This window comes from Pipistrellus kuhlii, unplaced genomic scaffold (genome assembly GCF_014108245.1).
Source record: "Pipistrellus kuhlii isolate mPipKuh1 unplaced genomic scaffold, mPipKuh1.p scaffold_m20_p_11, whole genome shotgun sequence".
Lineage (NCBI taxonomy): Eukaryota > Metazoa > Chordata > Mammalia > Chiroptera > Vespertilionidae > Pipistrellus > Pipistrellus kuhlii.
In genome coordinates this window covers 16,167,846-16,189,727 of record NW_023425416.1, presented here as the reverse complement: position 1 = coordinate 16,189,727, position 21,882 = coordinate 16,167,846, and the positions used below count along the sequence as shown (strand labels likewise).

General features: G+C 42.0%; 2 protein-coding genes across 23 annotated transcripts in view; one reads left to right on the top strand and one right to left on the bottom strand.

The window, feature by feature from the left end:
• Window positions 1-1,505: 1,505 nt before the first annotated feature.
• Window positions 1,506-3,657, top strand: SMIM4 (small integral membrane protein 4). The gene is given in 3 exon segments (XM_036430932.2): window positions 1,506-1,873; window positions 3,556-3,592; window positions 3,594-3,657. Coding segments are annotated over 3 exon segments (240 nt in total). The 5' UTR covers window positions 1,506-1,722; the 3' UTR covers window positions 3,646-3,657.
• An 8,998-nt stretch (window positions 3,658-12,655) lies between these two features.
• PBRM1 (polybromo 1) overlaps window positions 12,656-21,882 on the bottom strand; it is a 96,771-nt gene continuing 87,544 nt past the window's right edge. For 15 of the 22 annotated variants that reach the window (XM_045579077.1, XM_045579070.1, XM_045579073.1 and 12 more), the window contains 4 exons: window positions 20,194-20,349; window positions 17,249-17,319; window positions 16,922-17,138; window positions 12,656-15,477 (listed from right to left, as the gene is read on the bottom strand). In XM_045579077.1, the coding sequence (XP_045435033.1) occupies window positions 15,305-15,477; window positions 16,922-17,138; window positions 17,249-17,319; window positions 20,194-20,349 (617 nt within the window). In that variant the 3' untranslated portion in view covers window positions 12,656-15,304. The remainder of the gene's footprint in view (window positions 15,478-16,921; window positions 17,139-17,248; window positions 17,320-20,193; window positions 20,350-21,882) is intronic. The other 7 variants (XM_036430911.2, XM_036430913.2, XM_036430914.2 and 4 more) reach the window with 1 other exon arrangement.

Here is a 21,882-nt window from a genome sequence, read left to right as displayed (position 1 = left end):
TGCCACGTCGCCAGACTTTCCCATGAAATTCGCCTTTTCTGCTTGGAACCACTCTCTCCACCATGTTTCTGCCATCCAGATCCGTTTTCTAAGTCCGCACGTGTATCCGTTGATGCCCTGGATGGGCTGTTAGCGGGGAGCTGGCCACCTGGACACTTTGTTTCCCAAAGGGTGTGATACATGTGAGTATCCACGGTGCCCTGGCTGCAGACCTACAATGTGTCAGCCCCTTGCCCGGGTGCGGTGCGGGCTGGAGGTCCAGAGCTGCGCCCGGCGGAGGGATTCGGAGAGATGGGCGGGCCCTGGGGAGCTGGCCGCACCTGAGCTCCATCTGGGCTGGAATTGGGCCCCAGAGTCACCCAGAGAAACGGGGGGAGCACTGAGGGAGCACTGAGGGAGCACTAAGTGGGGTAGTGGGCCGTGCTGTGGCCCCAGAAGGCAGGTTATCCAGGCAGCCTCTCGGGCCTGGCTGCTCAGCCACAGACTCGGACCCTTTCCAGGGGCCCTGCTTTCATTCTCTTTTCCAGCCTGTTTTTGTAGGGTTCGTGCCTATATCACCAAACTTTCTTCCTGGGTCTTAGTTTTCATTTCATTTTCCTTGATTATCTAATAGTTGTCTCTCTTCTCAGAGATAATGAGGTGACGACTTCATTCAAGCCCTCAGCAAACACAGCTCAGCAAGAGTGGAGACTTTCGAGTCAGATCTCTGCTGCTGCCTGACTTACCCTCCACCTCTCAGTTCTCCATCTGGAAGAGGTGATGATGAACATGGAGGCGAGGTCCAGTAGGCTTCGGGATACATATAAAGAGCTAGGGTTCGATAAATCATCATATTGCAGCTAATCTAATTGATCAGTTATTATACTTCAGGCACTGTGCTGCTTTCTTTATTTGTATTATCTCTAAGTCCTAACAGCATCAGAGGAAGATTCCCGTTTTGTGTAGCGAATTGAGGCACAGACTAAGGGACTATGAGGGGGGTGGGTGGGGGGAAGTGGGGGGAAGAAGTAGTTATAACAAAGCCCATCCATGTTGAACTGTTAAGTTCTTTTGTGATCATGAGATGATGCATAAAAAGCACATACAAGTGCCCCATACAGGAAAGCTTTTCGTTAATTTTAGGGTTGTTTGTCGCAAAATGCTTACCTAGACTTTTGTTGTGATAACAAAGTTCAGCTTTCAACAAGGCATATTAAATTCTGTTATTTTTAGAAGTCCGGTCACCGTTCACTGACTCCGAAATAAATGCAAGGCGCTGCGTGATTGCAATTATATTATGGTGCAGCTCACGTTTAGTCCATCACTTCCATCAGGACTTAAAGAAAAAAGATGGCGGTGACAGCGGGGAGGGGTGTGGGTGGGGGGGATGGCGCCGACTCCCAGCACTAGCTTCACCGGGAGGCCCGGGTCCCCGCCGCCACGTGGGAGGTGCCGCGGAGCCCAGACGCCTGCGCGAGCTCTCCAGCCGGGCTCAGCCTCACGGAGCACGCGCGCTCGGCCGCATTCTATTGGCGAATCCCCGCGCCGTGCCGTGCTCTGATTGGTGGGTCCGGAGCTCCGCGCTGGGCTCCTGAGGACCTGCCCGCCTGGAGCAGGGGCCCGGCCGCGATGGCGCGGTGAGCTCGACCGCTGGGCTCCGCAAGGGCAGCCAGGACGACCTCGCCGCCACCCGGGCGCTTCGGTCCAGGGGCTAAGGCAGCTCCCGTTCGGTCCTCGCTGGGCATGTTTTCCAGGGCCCAGGTGAGGCGGGTTCTGCAGTGGGTGCCCGGAAAGGAGCGACTCGGCGTCTACAGGTTTCTGCCCTTCTTTTTTGTCCTGGGAGGAACGATGGAGTGGATCATGATTAAAGTGCGCGTGGGCCAGGAGACCTTCTGTAAGTGGGGGTGCGGCAGCCTCCGTTTCGTTTCAGGAAGGCAGGAGGTGGCCTCGGGCCTTTTTTCCTGGGAGATCGCCATGCCCAGGTTGCAGACCACTCCTTACCTCGGCGCTGAACTGTTTCTTTCTGCGTCGGGAGGGCAAGTGCGATTCCATCCTCTGGGCCCTGGAGACCCACCCGGGCTCACGGGGTCTCCTGTAAGCGGGGCAACAAAGGCACTTGGGCGTCCGACCCCGAGACCTTGCTCTCACGGTGAAGGGAGTGCACGGGACTCCACTCAGGACGCCCCCTCTCCAGCCCGCTGGGGGCATTGTGTGGCCGCCGGGACAGACTTGCTCTCTACACGGGTGGGAACGTGGGGATTGATGGAAACCCCTGCTGACTGGCCGGTCCTCTCTGGGCTCTGTAGTCCAAACCCTGGAGGGAGCTGGTCTGCCCGCTTAGCTAATTACTGTACCAGTTTTTACAGGCAGGTCATTGGCACCAGGGCCCAGCACTGGGAACGGACTGCCGGGCGCTGCTTTGCTGAGCATTATAGCTTCCGCACAGGCTAGTTCGACTCCTGACTTCACGGGAGCAGCGCCAGTGGGTGGCGGAAGTTGTGTGGGGAAGGCAGGGAAGTGAGGAAGGCGAGTGTTTTATCCCTAAGGGGACAGGGGTGTTGCCTGGGACAGGATAGGATCAAGGAGCCGGAGCTAGATGCTATTTTCAGTGACTGAAAAGCAGGTGATGGAGAACAGGTATTACTATAGAGAAGAAAGTGGTAAATGGCACAAGCCCTGAAGGAAGAGGGTGGCGAATGGAAACTGACCTCAACTCCCCACTCCCGGTGTGGGAGAGGGAGCAGCAGAGAGCCACAGCTCGGGAAGTGCCTTTGAGGGGCCACGTTTTAGTTAAGAAGGATGATTTCAGAGAGATGAGAAATTGTGGGGGATATGGAAGTGAGGGAAGTCTTAAAATCTGAAATCATTGCTAAGAGGTATGCTAGGATATGATCCTGTCTTTAATAATACTTTTTAAAATTCTCATCAGAGGATATTTTTCTCATTGATTTTTAGAGAGTGGAAAGGAGTGGGGAGGAAAATAGAGAAATATCGCTCTGACAGAGACACATTGGTTGGTTGCCTTCTGCAAGCACAGGGACCAGGGCCAGGGATTGAACCTGCATCCAGAGTACGTGTCCTTGACGGGAATCAAACCCCAGACCCTCCAATATGCAGGCCAACACTCTAACCCCTGAGCACACCAGCCAGAGTGAAGATACCAACTCTTAACCTGCTATTGAAATCTAGAACTTCATTGACATAGCCTCATTTATCTCGTGTTTTAAATTACTTTGGCATTGAATCCATGTTGAGCCCTAGCTGATTTGGCTCAGTGGATAGAAGGATCCCTGGTTCGATTCCAGTCAAGGGCACATAACTCGGTTGCAGGCTCCATCCTGGTCCTGGGAGGCAACCAATCATTGTGTGTCTCTATCTCTCCCTGTCCCTTCCACTCTCTCTAAAAACAAATGGAAAAATATCTTGGGTGAGAATTTACAAAATAACCCAAAAAAACATTAATGTTGAGATTCAGATATAGTGCCCAACCTATACGACTGGTTAAATTACTTAGATCTTAGTATTTTTAATTCCTCAGTTTCTTAAAAACCTAAGTAGAATTTTTGTTCAATACAGATGATGTCTACCGTAGAAAAGCCTCAGAAAGACAGTATCAGAAGGCTGGAAGAAGCATCGGAGACTGAACTTCAGCAGTCAATAAAGTGAATGTGAAATTTTTCTAGTTTCAAATTCTTTAAAAATGTACATTCATTAAAAAATACATTTGTGCTGGGTGAGTACTTTGTGAAGTGTATGATTGTCTGACCACTGTTCTGTACACTTAAAACTAATCCTAATAAAAGAGTAATAGACAGCGCCGGGACCGGCCTGCAGATTGAAGGATCCCGGGTTCCATTCCGGTCAAGGGCATGTACCTTGGTTGCGGGCGCATCCCCAGTGGGGGGTGTGCAAGAGGCAGCTGATCGATGATTCTCTCTCATTGATGTTTCTAACTCTCTATCCCTCTCTTTTCCTTTCTGTGAAATATCAATAAAATATATTAAAAAAAAAAAAAAAAGAGTAATAGACAAACTGACCATCACTGTAACACACAAGATGGCTGCTCCCATGTAGATACAAGATGGCCAGCAGAGGAGGGCAGTTGGGAGGGACCAACCCTACAAGGGAGGGCAGTTGGGGGTGATCAAGCCTGCAGGGGAGGGCAGTTAGGGGTGACCAGGCTGGCAGAGGAGGGAAGTTGGGGGCGACCTGGCCTGCAGGGAAGGGCAGTTGGTGGGACCCAGGCCTGCAGGGGAGGGTGGATAGGGGGTGATCAGGCTGGCAGGCAGAAGCCGTTAAGGGCAATCAGGAAGGCAGGCAGGTGAGCAGTTGGGAGCCAGCAGTCCTGGATTGAGAGAGGGATGTCTGACTGCCTGTTTAGGCCTGATCCTACCTGGATATCCCTCAAGGGGTCCCAGATTGAAGAGGGTGCAGGCTGGGCTGAGGGACACACCCCATGCATGAATTTTGTGTACCAGGCCTCTAGTACAAAATAATATTGACTATATTAGTAAACTGTGATTTAAAAAACACAAAAAGCTGGCGTAGCTCAGTGGTTGAGTGTTGACCTATGAACCAGGCGGTCAAAGATCAATTCCCCAGTCAGGGCACATGCCTGGGTTGCAGGCTTATTTTGCAGTGTGGGTATTCGAGAGGCAGCCAGTGGGTGATTCTCTCTCATCATTGATGTTTCTCTCCCTCCCTCTCTGAAATCAATTAAAAAATATAAAAAAACCCCACATTGCTAACATCCTAGCAAGTTCCTCCTTTCCTATGCACTTATGGATGGTGTTCACCAGGCTCTAAGGTCTGCATTGGAGAAATTGAACATGCTTGGGGAAAAAACTGCATCCCATATTTTCTACTTTAGTGACATATCAACATATCTGTGCAGTCTACATTTGAGGGGAGAATTAAATTGGAAGCATAAAAAACATTCTTAGATACTTAGTTCGTGCTAGGCAGTTTAATCTGGAATTTGCATTCTCTAGTTGCGGGTAAATGGCATTTCTGTACATTTGGCAAGGAGAGGGATCAGGACTTGTGTCTGATACAAAGACATCTGAGTCAGTTTAATTTCTGACCACCTTCAATAAAAGGTGAACTATTAACCATAGAGAGGCAGCTTTACATTTATAATTTCCATAGCTATTCCTTAGTTTTGTTTTTTTTTTAATTTTTTAAATAAATTTTTATTGTTCACATTATTACAAATGTTCATTTTTTCCCCCCTCCATTGCTCCCTTCCACCCTCTGCCCTTTCCCCACCCCCCATTGTCCTCATCCATAGGTGCACAGTTTATGTTCAGTCTCTTCCTGCACCCCCCCCCCCCACTCCCTTTTCCCCGAGAATCGGCAGTTCACTCCCTCTGATTCTATTATATTCATCAGTTAATATTGTTCATCAGATTTTTTTTAATTCCCTTGGTTTTTAGATTCACTTGTTGATAGTTACGTATTTATTGTTCATACTTTTTATCTTTATTTTCTTTCTTTTCCGAAAGAACCCCCTTCAGCAATTTATATAATTCTGGCTTGGTGGTGATGAACTCCTTTCGTTTTTTTTTATTTTATTAGTGAAGCTCTTTATCTGGCCTTCGATTCTGAGTGATAGCTTTGCTGGGTAGATTATTTTTGGCTGTAGGTTCTTGCTATTCATCACCTTGAATATTTCTTGCCATTCCCGTCTGGCCTGCATGATTTCTGTTGAGAAATCAGCTGACAATCGTATGGGTGCTCCTTTATAGGTAACTACCTGCTTTTCTCTTGCTGCTTTTAATATTCTTTGTCTTTTGCTCTTGGAATTTTAATTATGATGTATCTTGGTGTGGTCCTTTTTGGGTTCCTTTTGTTTGGGGTTCTCTGCGCTTCCTGGACTTGTAAGTCTAATTCTTTCACCAAGTGGGGGAAGCTTTCTGTCACTATTTCTTTCAATATGTTTTTGGTATCTTGTTCTCTCTCATCTTCTGGGACCCCCGTAATTCTGATGTTGGTTGTTCGCTTAAAGTTGTCCCAGAGGTTTCTTACACTATCTTCAACTTTCTGGATTCTCTTGTCCTCTTGCTTCTGCGGAGAAGTGTCCTCTGGCTCTTTGTTCCAAGTCTTTGACTTGATTCTTGTGATTTTCCATTCTGTTTTTAGGACTGTATAATATTTTTTTATTTCAGACAATGTATTCTTTATTTCTAGTTGATCCCTTTTCATATCCTCATAGGTCTCATTTATTTTATCGGCCTTTTCGAGAAAATTCTTGAAAAACCTTATAAGTGTGGTTTTGAACTCTATATCCAGTTGATTTTTGTCCTCCATTTCTTTCATTTGTGATGTGTTTCCTTGTCTCAGCATTTTCCAGCTTCCCTGAGTTAGTAGCCTTAAAAGTCTGTGTTCAGCTTTGATGGGGCGGAGTTTCAGAGTGGAGGCACCTCTGAGAGAAAGGAGCCCTCGAGTTTCGCCTGCTGCCAAACAATCTAGGCTCTCCCCCAATGAGCCAGGAACTGGGGTTCAGTTCAGTTGGAAGTGGGGTTCAGAGCAGTCCGGAGCTTTTGTCTCCTTCCCACTAGGGCAATCCAGTGGCACAGTCAACTGTCCGTTTTCTGTGAGTAATGTGTGCACTTCCGGACTGCCTTTCGCCGCTCCGGAGATTCCGCCTTACAGCCCAGGCTCCCTCTGGCCTTGAACTGGGGTTCAGTGCTGTTGGATCTGGGGTTCAGCTCAGTCTGGAGCTTTTATCTCCTTTCTGCTAAGGAATGCCAGCCAGGCACTCAGCCTCCCCCTCCTCTCCAGCTCCGTCCTCTCTGTGCGCGCACAACGTGTCTCCGAACCTTAGGCTTTTACAGCTCCTCTGCTTTTCCTTCTGGTTTTCTCTTTCCTTCTAGTTGTAGAATTTCCAGCCAGTCAACTTTCCCGTAGTTCTGGGTAATGTCCATTTTGTATTTTAGTTGTATTTTATTGAAATTGTTGTGTGAGGCTGCAATTAGGTGTTACCTATGCTGCCATCTTGGATTCTCCTATTCCTTAGTTAAAAAAAAAAAAAAAAAATATATATATATATATATATATATATATATATATATATATATATATATATATATTGATTTTTTACAGAGAGAAAGGGAGAGGGATAGAGAGTTAGAAACATCTATGAGAGAGAAACATCGACCAGCTGCCTCCTGCACACCCCCTACTGGGGATGTGCCTGCAACCAAGATACATGCCCTTGACTGGAATCGAACCTGAGACCCTTCAGTCTGAAGGCTGATGCTCTATGCACTGAGCCAAACCTGTTAGGGCTATTCCTTAGTTTTCAATTTTTTTTTTTTAAATAATATACTGACCAAGACAACCAAAAATAAACTGGACAACTTATATTTTACTGCAACTCATTACATTGTATTAAAAAATTGGCAGTCTGAGTAAAAGAAATTGATACATCGTTTTAATGTTGGACTACAACCCTTTAGTTCTTACAAAAAGAAAAATGAAGCACAGTGCGTGTGGCTCAGTGGTTGAGCATCGTCCTATAAATCGGAAGGTTAAGGTTCAATTACCTTACTTGGTCAGGGCACATACTGGATCCTCAGTAGGGGGTGTGCAGAAAGTAGCCAATCAATGATTCTCATCATTGATGCTTCTCTCTGAATCAATAAAAATTATTTTAAAATAAACAAGGAAAATGAATAATGACATTTAGTAAGTATTGAATATTCTTTTGTGATAATATTAGACAACTATATAGGAACTGTTTTTCTTGAATCTACTAATGGTAGATTTTTTCCAGTAGGCAAGTTTTTGTTTGTTTGTTTGTTTTTTAAGAGAGTGGGAGAGGGAGAGACAGAAACATGGATGTGAAAGAGATATCAATTAGTTGCCTCCCACACACCCTCAATCAGGACAGGGGGCCTACAACCGAAGTATATGCCCTTGACCAGAATCGAACCTGGGACCCTTCAGTCCGCAGGCTGATGCTCTATCCACTGAGCCAAACCAGTTAGGGCCATGTATATGTGTGTGTGTGTGTGTGTGTGTGTGTGTGTGTGTTTATATTTCCTCCTAAAACATACCTACCCATTGAATGAATCTAGTCCAGGAACTATTCCCTAAACAATTCAAGGATCAATCAGGATGCCTTTCTGTGCAGCCTGAATTCGTAAAATTCTTTAGGCAAAAATTTTAACTTTATTTTTTTTGCACAATGCACATTTCATCATGGACATCAAAGACGTATCTAAGTAAAATTTGATGCAGAATGATTGTGCAGATTACATTTGTCAGCTGCCACTTTGTACAAACACTTTGCTAGGGTGCTGAATTCCTGACATGACACTACTTGCTCTTGGGAAACCCTTCCCTTGCCAGGCTCCATGAACATGCAGGGGCCGGACCCCCTTGAGGACTGGGGTGGGGCGGGGGTGGGAGACAGGTCTCACACACTCTGTGATAAAAGATACTGCTTTCAAACAGCTGCTAAATAAAGATAAAGAGGCGGCTCTTTCCCTAAGAAATGTAAACGTCACAGTGTAAAGCAACCATAGACTTTGCCTAAGTCACAGGCTCAGTCTATTGGTAGAGATTTTGTAATTTGATCCAGAATAAGTTTGGGTCAGCTGATGGAAAATGAGAAGGCCTCTTCCCTTGCTTGGATAACCATATCCTGCATATTTTGAAACAAGAAAATAGCTACATATTAAAGAGTACTTGTTTAAAAATAGTTTATTTTTTCATGAATAAGAAACAAAAGATCTCTATCACAAACACATCTCTTCCTAAACGGTTTAGGGATTTTTCTAATTTTATTATTATTATTTTTTTTACTTATTTTTTTAAAATATATTTTATTGATTTTTAACAGAGAGGGAGAGAGACAGAGAGCTAGAAATGTTGATGAGAGAGAAACATCAACCAGCTGCCTCCTGCACACCCCCCACCGGGGATATGCCGCAACTAAGGTACATGCCCTTGACCGGAATCGAACCCGGGACCTTTCAGTCCGCAGACCGACGCTCCACCACTGAGCCAAACCGGCCCCGGCGGATTTTTCTAATTTTAGTCCATTTATGTTAGAACCATCTCAGTATAAAGAGCCGCTGATTATCTCATTAAGGTACTGCCTGAAGTAAACTCAGAATCACTGCCCAGAGGGGACTGTGGAGACCATGATGACTGGCAGCCCCAGGGAGAGGAAGGTGGTTCTCAGGTGCACGAGCATCACCTCAAGAACTGTTGGTGAATCTCCTCACAGGCATTTTTAAAAAAAATATATATTATTTATTTTTTTACAGAGAGGAAGGGAGAGAGATGGAGAGCTAGAAACATCGATGAGAGAAATCATCGACCAGCTGCCTCTTGCACAACCCCCATCGGGGACGTGCCCGCAACCAATGTACATGTCCTTGACTGGAATCGAACCTGGGACCCTTCAGTCCACAGACCAATGCTCTACCACTGAGCCAAACCGGTTCACAGGCATTTTACTGGTGGGACTTCGGGCATAAGAAAATTGTGGTATGATACAATTATATGGCTTTATCCCAAGTTCCTCCACCCCCACCCCGATTTAGAAGTTTAATATTTGCTACAAATAGAGAATATTTCATCCATTTTACAAAGAATAGTTATAAATACTAATAAAATAATCTAACTTCTATGTCTGCTTTTGGTCCCTTCCCTGACCCACCTTCCTGACTCCTAGAATCACTACTCTGAAATTCGTAATCTTCCCTAGCTTTCTCCACTCCTCCCCCCACGTACCCCCAATATATTTTATTGATTTTACAGAGAAGGAAGGTAGAGGGAGAGTTAGAAACATCAGTCAGCTGCCTCCTGCAATCCCCCCACTGGGGATGTGCCTGCATCCAAGGTACATGTCCTTGATCAGAATTGAACCTGGGACCCTTCAGTCTGCAGGCCGATGCTCTATTCACTGAGCCAAACCGGTTAGGGCGAGCTTTCTTCTTTTTAAATATATATATTAGAGCACTGGCCAGGTAGCTCAGGGGGTTAGAGCATTGTCCCGATATGCCAAGGTTGTGGGTTCAACATCCCTGGTAAGGGCACTTACAAGCAGCAAGCAATGAATGCATCAATAGTGGAACAAATCAATGTTTCAGATCAATAAAAAAATGTTTTATTAACACATACACATGAGTGCCGATTTACTGAAAGGCAACAAACCTTTGAAGATGACAGGTTAATTTTTGACTCCAAGGCAAGGACACTAGCAAAGCAATTACTGTATTAAATTTAAGATACTTTCAGAGCACATTAGTTTGGATGCTATAGAGTAGGGATGGGGGACATCTGGCTCTTGGTCAGTAAAGCCTGAGAAATCATTTGATCTGGCTCTGCCAATAAATCTATGAGCTTTTTTCATAGCACCATAAATTTATATCAAGTGAACTATATTAAGCAAATGGTATTACATCCAAATGGCCCTTGGCAGACAAGGTTCCCCATCCCTGCAATAACTTAAAAATTAACTTTGTTGCTGAAACCGATTTGGCTCAGTGGATAGAGCATTAGCCTGTGGACTGAGGGGTCCCGGGTTCAATTCTGGTCAAGGGCGTGTACCTTGGTTGTGGGCACATCCCCAGTGGGGGGTGTGCAGGAGGCAGCTGATCAATGTTTCTCTCTCACCGATGTTTCTAACTCTCTGTCTCTCTCTCTTCCTCTCTGTAAAATATCAATAAAATATTTATATTTTAAAAGTTTTGTTAACCAAGTTGCAAACTTTCTTTTGAACTTTGCTTCAAAACTTTTTTTTTTTTTTTTGTTAACCCTCACCCGAGGATATTTTTTCCCATTGCTTTTTAGAGGCAGGAGGTGTAAAAGATAAACATCTAGCCGAAACCGGTTTGGCTCAATGGATAGAGCATCGGCTTGGGGACTGAAAGGTCCCGGGTTCGATTCCAGTCAAGGGCATGTACCTTGGTTGCAGGCATATCCCCAGTATGGGGTGTGCAAGAGGCAGCTGATTGATGACTCTCTCTCATTGATGTTTCTATCTCTCTCCCTTCCTTTCTGTACAAAATCAATAAAATATATTTTAAAAAAAAGATAAACATCCATGTGAGACATATTGATTAGTTGCCTCCTACATATGTCCCAACTGGGCCAGGGAACAAACCTGCAACCAGGCACATGCCCTTGACCAGGAATTGAACCCAGAATCCTTGGGTGCAAAGACCTGATGCTCTATCACTGAGCAATACAGCCAGGGCTCAAAACAACTTTAACCCTCCTAAGGAATATGACTCTACCCCATCAGACACTGGAACGATTTAAGAGAATTTGAATAAACTTAAAGGACATTGTGCTCTGGCCAGTGTCCTCAGTGGATAGAGCATTGGCTCAAATACCAAAGGGTCATGGGTTTGATTCCTGATCAAGGGCATGTACCTGGGTTGCAGGTTTGGGTGTGTATGGAAGGCAACTAATCAATATGTTTCTCTCACATAGATGTTTCTACCTCCCCCACTTCCACTCTCTAAAAAAAAACAATGGAAAAAATATCCTCAGGTGAGGCTTAACAAAACAACAAAAAGGCACTGCTCTTCTATGCTGATTATAGGACTGCAGTGCCCCCTAGTGTCAACTACACGGCAAATATTGAACAACAAACCCCCACCCCCCCTCAATTTAGAATGACAGGCTTAATTAGCACTGCAGTGTTGTGGAAAGAATTTGGGCTTTGGAGCTTCACGTTATCATCTGAACTGATAAAATACCTAAGTTAGGAACACAGTAACTTTGTTCATCTTGCAGTCCTATTTTGGAAGTTTTGTCTAATCTCTCTGATGCAAATTACAATAATTACATTAATATCTTTTTGTAAGTTTGATTTTTTTCCAACTGAATAACCTCTCTTTAAAACAAAATGCACTTGGGGAACAGGAGGCTTTCCAAAGAATTTATCTCCTAGTAGAATATTATCAATTTTTTAGTCTTCACACGTGTGAAAGTTCTTGCCATTTTTATGTGTAATCCAATGAATACATATATTTTTGGGATAGAAATAGTCTGTTAGGTTATAAACTTTCCTTTAGCTGACCTAGCACACTTCCAAACCAAAAAGAGAGTCATACTTGGCAGTATTTGTTTGCTCACAGTGTTTAGTTTATACATCACTGATCCAAAATATACTCATGAGCAAAGATGTACGCTTAGCCCTAAGCTCTTAGGAAAACAGAATCACTGGGATTTGCAAAGTGATACTAGAGGAAAGCAGTTGGTTGATTTTACCAACACTTTCTATTAGAAGTGTGGTCATGTTTTAAGAGCTTATAAGCATATTAAAGACACACCTGGGACATATCTCTTCTGACCACAAACAACTGACTATTTGAAATGGGTTATACTGCTTTATGATCTAGGACATGCTTTCCTTACCTTGTGCAATCAGTAACTCTTTTTTAATTTAATTTTGCAATCAGTAACTCTTTAATTTTTAACTTAGACCTGCATTTCTGCCCACCCTGAGGACAGCAGTGTGGCTACATTTGGCTTCTGTGTTGATGCGCCTGAGCCCCGGACCAGTGTCCGGCACTGTGAGGAGCTCTCTTCCCCTAAACTAGCAGCGGTATCCCTGTCAGCACAAAATCAAGCTTTGCAGGAGTTAACCTGTTTGAAGCTAACATCTGAGACAAGCTTTAACAGAACAACCAAATCTGGTTAATCCAAATCACTTTGCAAACTCCATTTTTATTTGGATTAAAAAGCTTTAGATGAACAAACATATGATACATACATGTTATAAGTCTAGTTACCACGTAAAACTCTTTTGATACAGATATTAGAATAAACCAAGTTTTGATATAGAAATTAGAATAACCAAGTTTAAATCAAGTCTGAAAATGTTCAATTTCAAAAGTCAACACCACCAATTTGGAAGTTTTTCACAGAGAAGCATCTCCTCTCAATTCTTCCTCATAGGAAGACCAGGGTGGCTTCAAAAACAAAACAATTAAAGGTCTTTTAAATCAGTTGGCTGACATATTATTTTAAACCTATAGGTTTCCTCCACACACATAAACAAAATTCTTTCCCACATGAACTTATATTTTGAAAATACGTAGGCCATTATGCTTTCTAAGCCGTATCACTACAATTCCTAAATCTCGTGGATAAAGGGTGTATAGTTAACTTGTACTTTTTTAAATGAGCAAAGAAATTTTTTTTTGAAGATCGCTGACCTCAAATCTTATTTCCTAAATATTAACTCATATTCTCCAAGTTAATATACCGAAAGACATGATTCTAAAATAAATTATTTTTTGTAAAGAAAAACTTAATTAGAGCCTGCCTAGTGGCCCCCTGGCCCGACTCTGCACTGCCTGAGGGACGCTCCCGGCCAGGTCGATGGTTCCGATGGCACCTCCGGACACTGGGAAGGAGTCCGGAGGAGGAGTGCTCTGGCTTCTAATGCCCCATGTAGCCCACAGAAAAAACAGTTTTTAGAGGCTTCCCAAGAAGTCTCATTCAGACCTTAAGAAGGGAAAAAAAAAATGGACACAAGAAATAAATAAATAACTTAACCAAAATTAAATTTCAGGTTCTTTGGTGTAATTCAAGGATGTCTAGAAATAAAATAATCTGATTGTATTATACAGTCCATGATGATTCAATGGCCCAAATAACCAGGAACTGAAGATTTCTTTATCTGATTCAGTTTAACAATAGGTACTGATATACTATTGCAATACATTTTTTTAAAAAAATTCAGAATTATTTAAAATACTTGATGCAAACTGAGATCCAGTGGTTGACTACCGGCAATTAAGTTACAAGGGCCTTCTATGTAGATAACAAGAGACTTTTATCCATTCTACACACTTTTGTCCCCATGATTTAATAAGAATGGTAATGAAATATCTAGGTACTGAGTCATACCAGACTAAAAGAAAAAGTATCCTCTGAAAGTCACTTTCAACTTGCAAACAGCAGTGGAAGGTCAACCACAATGGCAACGACTTTGCTACAATAAAGCAGGTTTCCAAAAATCCTAGAAACACTGTTCCATATCTGCTGCTTTCTACCTGTCTGAGCATCATACACTGCCTCCAAATGTTTATTTTAGGGTCATATAAGAGACAGGGTCATCAAACCCAAGTGTTTAGGATCTGTAATAGTCTTTTTCATGAGTATTTTATTAAATTATGATGCCTTTCTCTTGAAATTTAAAGGCACAAGCTGAATTTTAAATATTTTAGGAAGTTTTGAATTTCTGATTGAGAATTACAATGAAGAAATTTAGAAGAAAAAAGAAAGCCACATCTGACTAGGGAACAAAGAATACTAAAACATTTGCATATGCAGGCCGTCTACAAATTTACAATCAGGCTTCTGATGCAGCTCATATCTAGTGATGCACTCCCTCTGTTAGTTTAGGTATTATGCTGAAAAATAAATCACCTCCACTGATGCCTCAATGCTTTCTTCGAGACAAACTTCCAATTTTTTTTCAATGTAAGAGATTTAAAATTTTAAATCATCTAACACGTATAAGCATTAATTGTGAATTATTATAAATAGATCAAAAGTACCTTTAAACTTACCTGCCAAGACTAAATATAATTCAGGATTGTGCACATATTCTACAAAAATAACTGACACCACAGACATCTAACTCAGCACAAGAAGTGCTCTCCCCACTGGGAGCCGCACCAGCTGCAGAAAGACGCACAGTACTGACTTCAGATTTCTGCAGTGAGCCTCCGAGTTAACAGAGCGAATGTGCCATGTCTGCCAAACACGTATAACCTAAACAACAACCTTTCACTTCACCTGTAACACACTTTTTGTGAAAGTGGCTTAAGATATTCAGGCACATGAAACAGACACAAATACACTCCCTTCTCTAAGATGTAAACTAGGACCAACTTCACATTTCATTGTCAACTTAAACTAATCTGTAAACTCGTGTGTGTGTGTGTGTGTGTGTGTGTGTGTATTTTTTTCACTGTTTGTTCTTTTATAAAAACAAAAACCAAAAAACCCTAACCCAAGACAAAACCTTTGATGGTTTCAGTTCCATGGCAACAAGTAAAAAGATGAAACTCCAAGTCTACACATAGACAACCAATTATGAAACTGGTTTTAAACGAAGGAAACGTATGCAAAAAATCTTTGTGTATTTGATAAAGTCAACTTAATATAACAAAAACAAATTGAAATAGCTTATTAAAAGTGTCCTTATATAAAAATGGCCTTGTGATGTACAGTAAAATGCAAAAATTATCATCCTTTGCTCCTCCCCCCCACCCCCTTTAACTATGTGGCTACTATTCCACAAAATTCGTATGCTTCTATAAAAGAAACGTAATAGATGTGATTAAAGGTTTTCTAGATTGTAAGCTTGGCGAATGTTGAGGGTGTCTCGGAGCATCAGATCCCGGAGTCGCCAGAGGGCGTCTGCCATGGTGGTGTGAGCCCCTTTACTTTTCAGCCAGTGAGAGGGCAGGCGGCTCTCTTGTTCTTTTGACAAATGGACATCACGCCTTCGAGCTAAAAATTAAAGTGTAGACAGAGGAATATAAACAGAAATGTTAAGGTAACAAATTTTCCCTCAGTCCTAAGGTTTGATAGATTAGAACATAAAAACATAATGATTTATTAAATATTGCAAATGTTAACTCTGCAGAATAATTCCAAACAAATTTCTTATATAATTTTATTAGACATCTTGAAAACTACTTCACTTAAGCAAGTAACTACCTAACTGGGAATGTGTTGCTTTATGCTTTGTATTTTAGAAATTACCTAATTTATAATAATGATTTCACCAAAGAGCTGTACAAACACCTAAAAGATTAGGTTATTAATATTTTGTTGTAGCCGCTCCTGGTAATGAATAATTGCTTCCATGTGAAGAGAAACTCCTAAAAAGGTAAATGTGAAGAAAGGGAAAACATACCTACTACTTTTATAAAAGAAACCAAATTATCACATTTGGTTTAGGAATAAAGAATGAATAGAAACTTCAAACTTCAAGAGACTAGGCAAGTTATTTTAGTTTGTACTGAATAAGTCTGTTGAACTAAATGACTAACTTGATAGGTTAACAGAAACATATTTTCTAATATATTTTTCCCTTTTAAAAATTGAGGTGAGCCAAAACTGGTTTGGCTCAGAGGATAGAGCATCGGCCTGAGGACTGAAAGGTCCCAGGTTCGATTCCAGTCAAGGGCATGTACCAGGGTTGCGGGCACATCCCCAGTAGGTGTGCAGGAGGCAGCTGACCGATGTCTCTCTCTCATCAATGTTTCTAATTCTCTATCCCTCTCCTTTCTTCTCTGTAAAAAAATCAATAAAATATATATTTTTTAAAAAATTGAGGTGAGCCCTGGTTGGTGCTGTTCATTGTTGGAACATTGGCCTGTGCACTGATGGGTCTTGGGTTCAATTCCTAGTCAAGGACAGGTACTTGGGTTGTAGGTTTGATCCCTAGATGTGTGCCAGAGGCAACCAATCTACCATGTCTGCCTGTCTGTGTCTGTCTGTCTGTCTGTCTGTCTGTCTCTCTCTCTCTCTCTCTTTCTCGCCCTATCCCTCCCTTCTACTCTCTCTAAAAATCAATGGAAAAAAGTATCCTCAGGTGAGGTTTAACCACAAAAAAAATTGAGGTGAAATAACTTTAATTTATTCAAATGTATCTATGTTTAATGTCCAAATGCCTAAAATAGTAATTTAAAAAATTCAGAATATACTTAAAAAGATGATGATGATATTTATGATAAAATTAAGCTTTGAGATTCAGCAAAAAAAAAATTTTTTTTTTCAAATTGTGATGTTAATATACAAAGAAGCTTCAAACCCTTGTATTAAATATACCATTTATTTTACTTGTATAAGAAAATGGGTATTTGCCCTGGGTTATAATATGGCAATAGCAGCAAGAGGACCTGAACAAAGCGTGGATTTCATACTTGGTGAGAAGGACTCTTCTTACCTGCCAGGGTCTGGTCCCACTTGCTAATGCTGTTGGAGTCCGCACTGAGTCCTTCGATGTACTTCAGGTAGGCCTCTGAGTGGAGAAGCCGTTGGGTCTTCGGTGGAGGAGCCACAAACATGGGCGTTGTTGGCTGCTGTATAACAGGGGGACCAGCTGGATGTGGGCCAGGATATGGAGGTGGTGCCTGCTGTCCTGGAGGCCCCAAAACTCCTACCTGAAAGAGTACAGACCACATAGTGAGGGGAAAAAATACTTATACATATTTTATGAAAGAAAATAATGTGAACTCTGTCAAGTCCTAGAAAATCCAACTGGGAGACTTACCTGCTGTCCATATGGACTTGCGCCTGGTGCTGGAGTCCCTACCATAGGGGCCACCCCTTGGTTCATTACACCTGTAATTCAGAATGCAATGTCTTAATTAGAGGCTCTGGTGGACAAGACTGAAAAACTGATAAGAAATTATGCCATTTATAATGCAAGCCTATGGATCTCTCTGCAGTTGAGTCTTTGTGGATAGGAACCCTATGCACCCAACACAGGATGTAGCATTCAAACAGAAATTCCTATTGTTTTTGTTTCCTAGGTTTTTGACAATGCTAGTTCAACTTGTCAGATGTGTATTAATTATTCATGGCTTAGAAATTATTTGAACCCTGCAAAAATTCTAGTATTTCCCTAGGTAAGCTATACTCAGAATACACCTATATTTTTAAGGTATTTTTCTTCTGACAACACATTCTTCTGTCCTGAAGCCTGTGTTTAAGGTCAGCAGTAATGGCATTCAATCAGGCTCAGCGGTATGCAGTGTGGTAGGATACAAGGACACAGGGGAGAGGCTGTGCAAGTGTATAGTTAAATGAACTCTGTGGAGGTTGGAGGCACATCCTTGCGGTCCCCTCCCAGGCCACCAGCACCTCTAGTTCTGACTGGAGTTACTAATGTTGGCTGAGAGAGGACACTTCCATCTGATAGATAGCACTTTGAAAAGGGCTATCACTTCAAATGCAAAATGAAGGAAAAGGGAAAGATATGATCCTACAATATTTGAATATGTATCGGATAATAATTTTATAAATTACTTTTGGTGACTCTTCATAAATAATTTCTGTCTCACAGGTACTAACTGATAATAATGAGATGTCCTAAATTTAGTATTAGGGTTATTTTAATAATCTCAGGACCATTCATTTACTGTTCTCAAAACAAAGAGATACAAGAAAACCGGTTCATTAAAAACTACTGTACAACAGAAATCCTGGTGAGTTGTTGTTTAAACCTGAAACAAATCCTACTGGCTGCATAAAAGGCTCAAGAGGAGCTAACTTTATATTCTATATAGTTCCTTTGGATTCAAAATGTTAATATTTTGACCAGGCAGAACCAGCCCAATATTCTAAGGTTCAGAACTACTAAATGCTACTTCCAGGAGGTATGAGACATTTGTTAGACAGAAAATAATAAAAATAAGCTTTCTGTTTACAAAGCAGGAATTTTTATATTTCAAGTACTCAGAAGGGTAGGTACACCTGGATCACCATAACAGGATCCTAATGATTATTCATGAATGAATAAAGAGGTTGTTGTGGGTAAGCTGCAACATATTAATGACCCCTACCCCTGCCTTCCAGACACTCACCAGACTTAAGATTCCACAATACAGTGGGCCCCCCTGAGCTGCCAGTACCAATCTTTGTAGAGTAGCACAAACTAATCAGCAGACCCCTCTCCTTCCTCTACAAATGTCACGCTAGTGAGCAGCAGGTGAGAATGTGGGCCAAATCCCCAGAGGAGTTCACCGAATTCTCCTCTCAAAGCTTGATCAGAAATGTGTGGATGTAGGCACTAAGAGTGTTTCTTCCCTGTCTTCCTGTCTACATCAGGTGTGTTGTTCCTTTCAAACACAATTTAAAATCTGAAGAGGAAAAGGCAAATAGCAGTGCCCCAACACCCATCAAAGATATCTGCTACATACACAGTTCTGGTCTTAGATGTGTTTCCCACTGAGTCTTAGAAGTCAGCTCTAACCTGGTCTACTGACTCAGTGAGCTACTCTTTGCCAAGATGAGAAGGCACTGAATTAAGGCCAATTCTATTTGACACATGGGCACATCCATTTTGTGACTGACTTCTGTTTCAACAGCAACTCACTCACAGTTCACCATCTACATAATGAAGCATGTTCTCCCACAAAGTATTTCCTGCTTTGGATACATCTGGATCACACACTTTTGTGGAGTTATGACCATTCTGTAGTAACTCTCTAGTAATAAGAGTGTGGCGGGAGGCTCTAGGCCAAGCCACCGCGTTTACTCACCCTGCACATTGCTGGGTGTGCCCTCTGAAGCATCCTTTGGAAATCTTTATAACCCTATGATCGGTAGGTCCAACACTGGTGTAAGCAAATCTAATGTTGTTACATTTTATCATCTGGGCTGAGCCTTTAGCTTTTATTTTGGATAATGGACCAAATGAATTCCAAGTTGTGTTAAAATCACAATCTCTCCAACCGGATTATAGCTAAGGGTCAGTTCTTTTGAATATGATGACAATTAATATGGGAACTTGTGATTTTCCTTTCATAATAAACTTTCAACTTACTAATTAATTATAAAGTTACACTGTAGCTAAAGCTGGATTTCATTTATATGTTTCTATGTAAAATAACTTCTGAGCTTCTGTCCACAAACCAGTGTCTACAGTTAGTAGAGTGGACTATGTTGTTCTTTAACATGTTATGTCATGCTTCTTAGGGAACTCAGATACAGAAAACCAGTTCAGTGCAAATTTGTTCCCTCCCTCCTTTTTGTTCCTAAAAGGAATGACTGAAGGATTTCTGACAAGTTCCATATTAGTGACTTCAATTCAGAAGCAAGAGATACAGTAGGGACCCTTTATAAGATCCTGTAAGATAAAAACTACATCAAAGGAAGTAATGCACTCAGGAGCAAAAAGTGCTTTTAGTGTCTCCCAACTAGCAATTTGAGAAATTTTATTCATTCATAAAGAGGGCACAACTTTCTAGGCTGTGTCTGAGTTTTTCAGCACGCTAAATTGTGTGTTTTTAGAGTCTGCCTCCTGCCCTGTGCTGCTGCTAGGAATCCAGTTGCTCTACACACAGGACAGGCCCTGCTGCTGACATCTCTAGGGTTCTCAGTGTGGGAAGGCCTGCTCATAACGGGCAGGGAAGTGCCTCCTAAAACAACTGGTTGAGGGAGAAAAAGAACATAAAGATGAGATTAATGAGTGAATGAGGATGAAGTTCTTACCCGGTGGTGGGATGCCCGGGAGGCCGGGCACACCTGGCGGAAGATGGTGGGGTGCAGGCCCCCCAGGGTGAAGTGGCTGCATGCTGCCCATGCTAACAAGGCCATCAACTGGGCCCTGCAAAGGTGGAAGGCCTGGCGGATAGCCACCCATCATGCCTTGAAGGACACAATAAATTTCAGACATGCATCATTAACATGCAACATGAGCTAAGTAATAACAAACCTCCCACATGCACTACTAATGAATAAAGCACCCTTAGTATTGCATGATACAACAGCAATTAGTGCAATTATTTTGTTGCAAAAATGAACAAAATAAAAAGTTACAAATATGAAACCCAACATTTCTGGATGAATTAGTACTTAGTATATTATTACTTGTAGTTATTTTTCCTGGGATAAACATACTGCATGTTTTCAGATAAAAATAAAGAGTAGTTCCAGTAACAGCCTTCCCAAGGTCATGATTATTGCAAGCTATTCAGAGTGACCAGTTCTGCGACTGTGTTTCTAATTGAGCAGTAATAACCCCATCATTTCACTCTGCCCACACTCATATGCCTATCATGGGTACACACGAGGGGAAACTGGAATGGAGGGAAATGAGGTGCACAGCCCTGATCACAAAGCATGGTTCTCCAGCTTGTGGGAGGATGGGAAGAATTTTTCATCCACTCCTCCTCCCTTCTAGCCTCACCACTGTCGCTAAGAATGGATCATGCTAGAGCTTGTCTGACAAACCACTAAGAGCGATCACGATGTCTGATATTTCATCTTTAGGTCTCAAACAAGTTAAAATAAAGATAAAAACTAAACCCTCCCAAGTCAACCTAAGCCCAGGTCACTCGAAGCCTGCATGCAGACCTTCGGGAGGAATGGCTGGAGAATCAGGCTCTGCTGACATGAGAAAATGCCAATTGTCATCGTTGTCTCCACACTCACAAATGTCCTCACATAAACCTTCATTTAGCAGGGAGCATTTTAAATGTGGTACAGAATTTCTGTGAACACTCTTTTACTCCTTTATTTTCAAAGTGCATTTTCACATGACAAAATATTTTCTGCTGGCTAAGGAAGAGTTTCAAGAAACAAGTATTTTTGGCAAAAGGAGTGAAAGGAAGAAAATAATTTCAAAATGTCGAAGACTCACCTATCAAAAGACCTTTGAAGCCACACATTTTTTAAAAGCAAGAAAAACAACTTGACTTTTCTAGGATTTGAAATGATCACAATGAACAAAACATAATACTTCCCCCCAAAATGCAATCACCTTTGGCCACAACTTCTTGCACAAAGGGAGGGTTGAGGGACTGGTGCCAAACCTCATTTTTATAAAGACTCTGTAGAGAGACTCGGGGAAATAGAGAAAAACTCCAAATTCTAAGAATTTTACTCTTTGACTTTCCCTAAAGATTTGAAAGGTATTTATTTATACAAGTTTAGTCTCTTAAAGCTATAAAATTACTGATAATTCTTAGATTCAGCCTGCATCATGAGTTACATCTAAGCTGACTGAAAAATGTAGTTATATGAACCAATAAAACACATTTAAAATAATACTTATATACATGAAATAGGATTATGAGTTTTAAAAAATGAGAGTTCAGAGTAAAAACTACTTTGAACAGACACACCTTGAACATGAGGAGATCCAATGTTGCCAAACTGCCTTTTAACACCACCACCAGA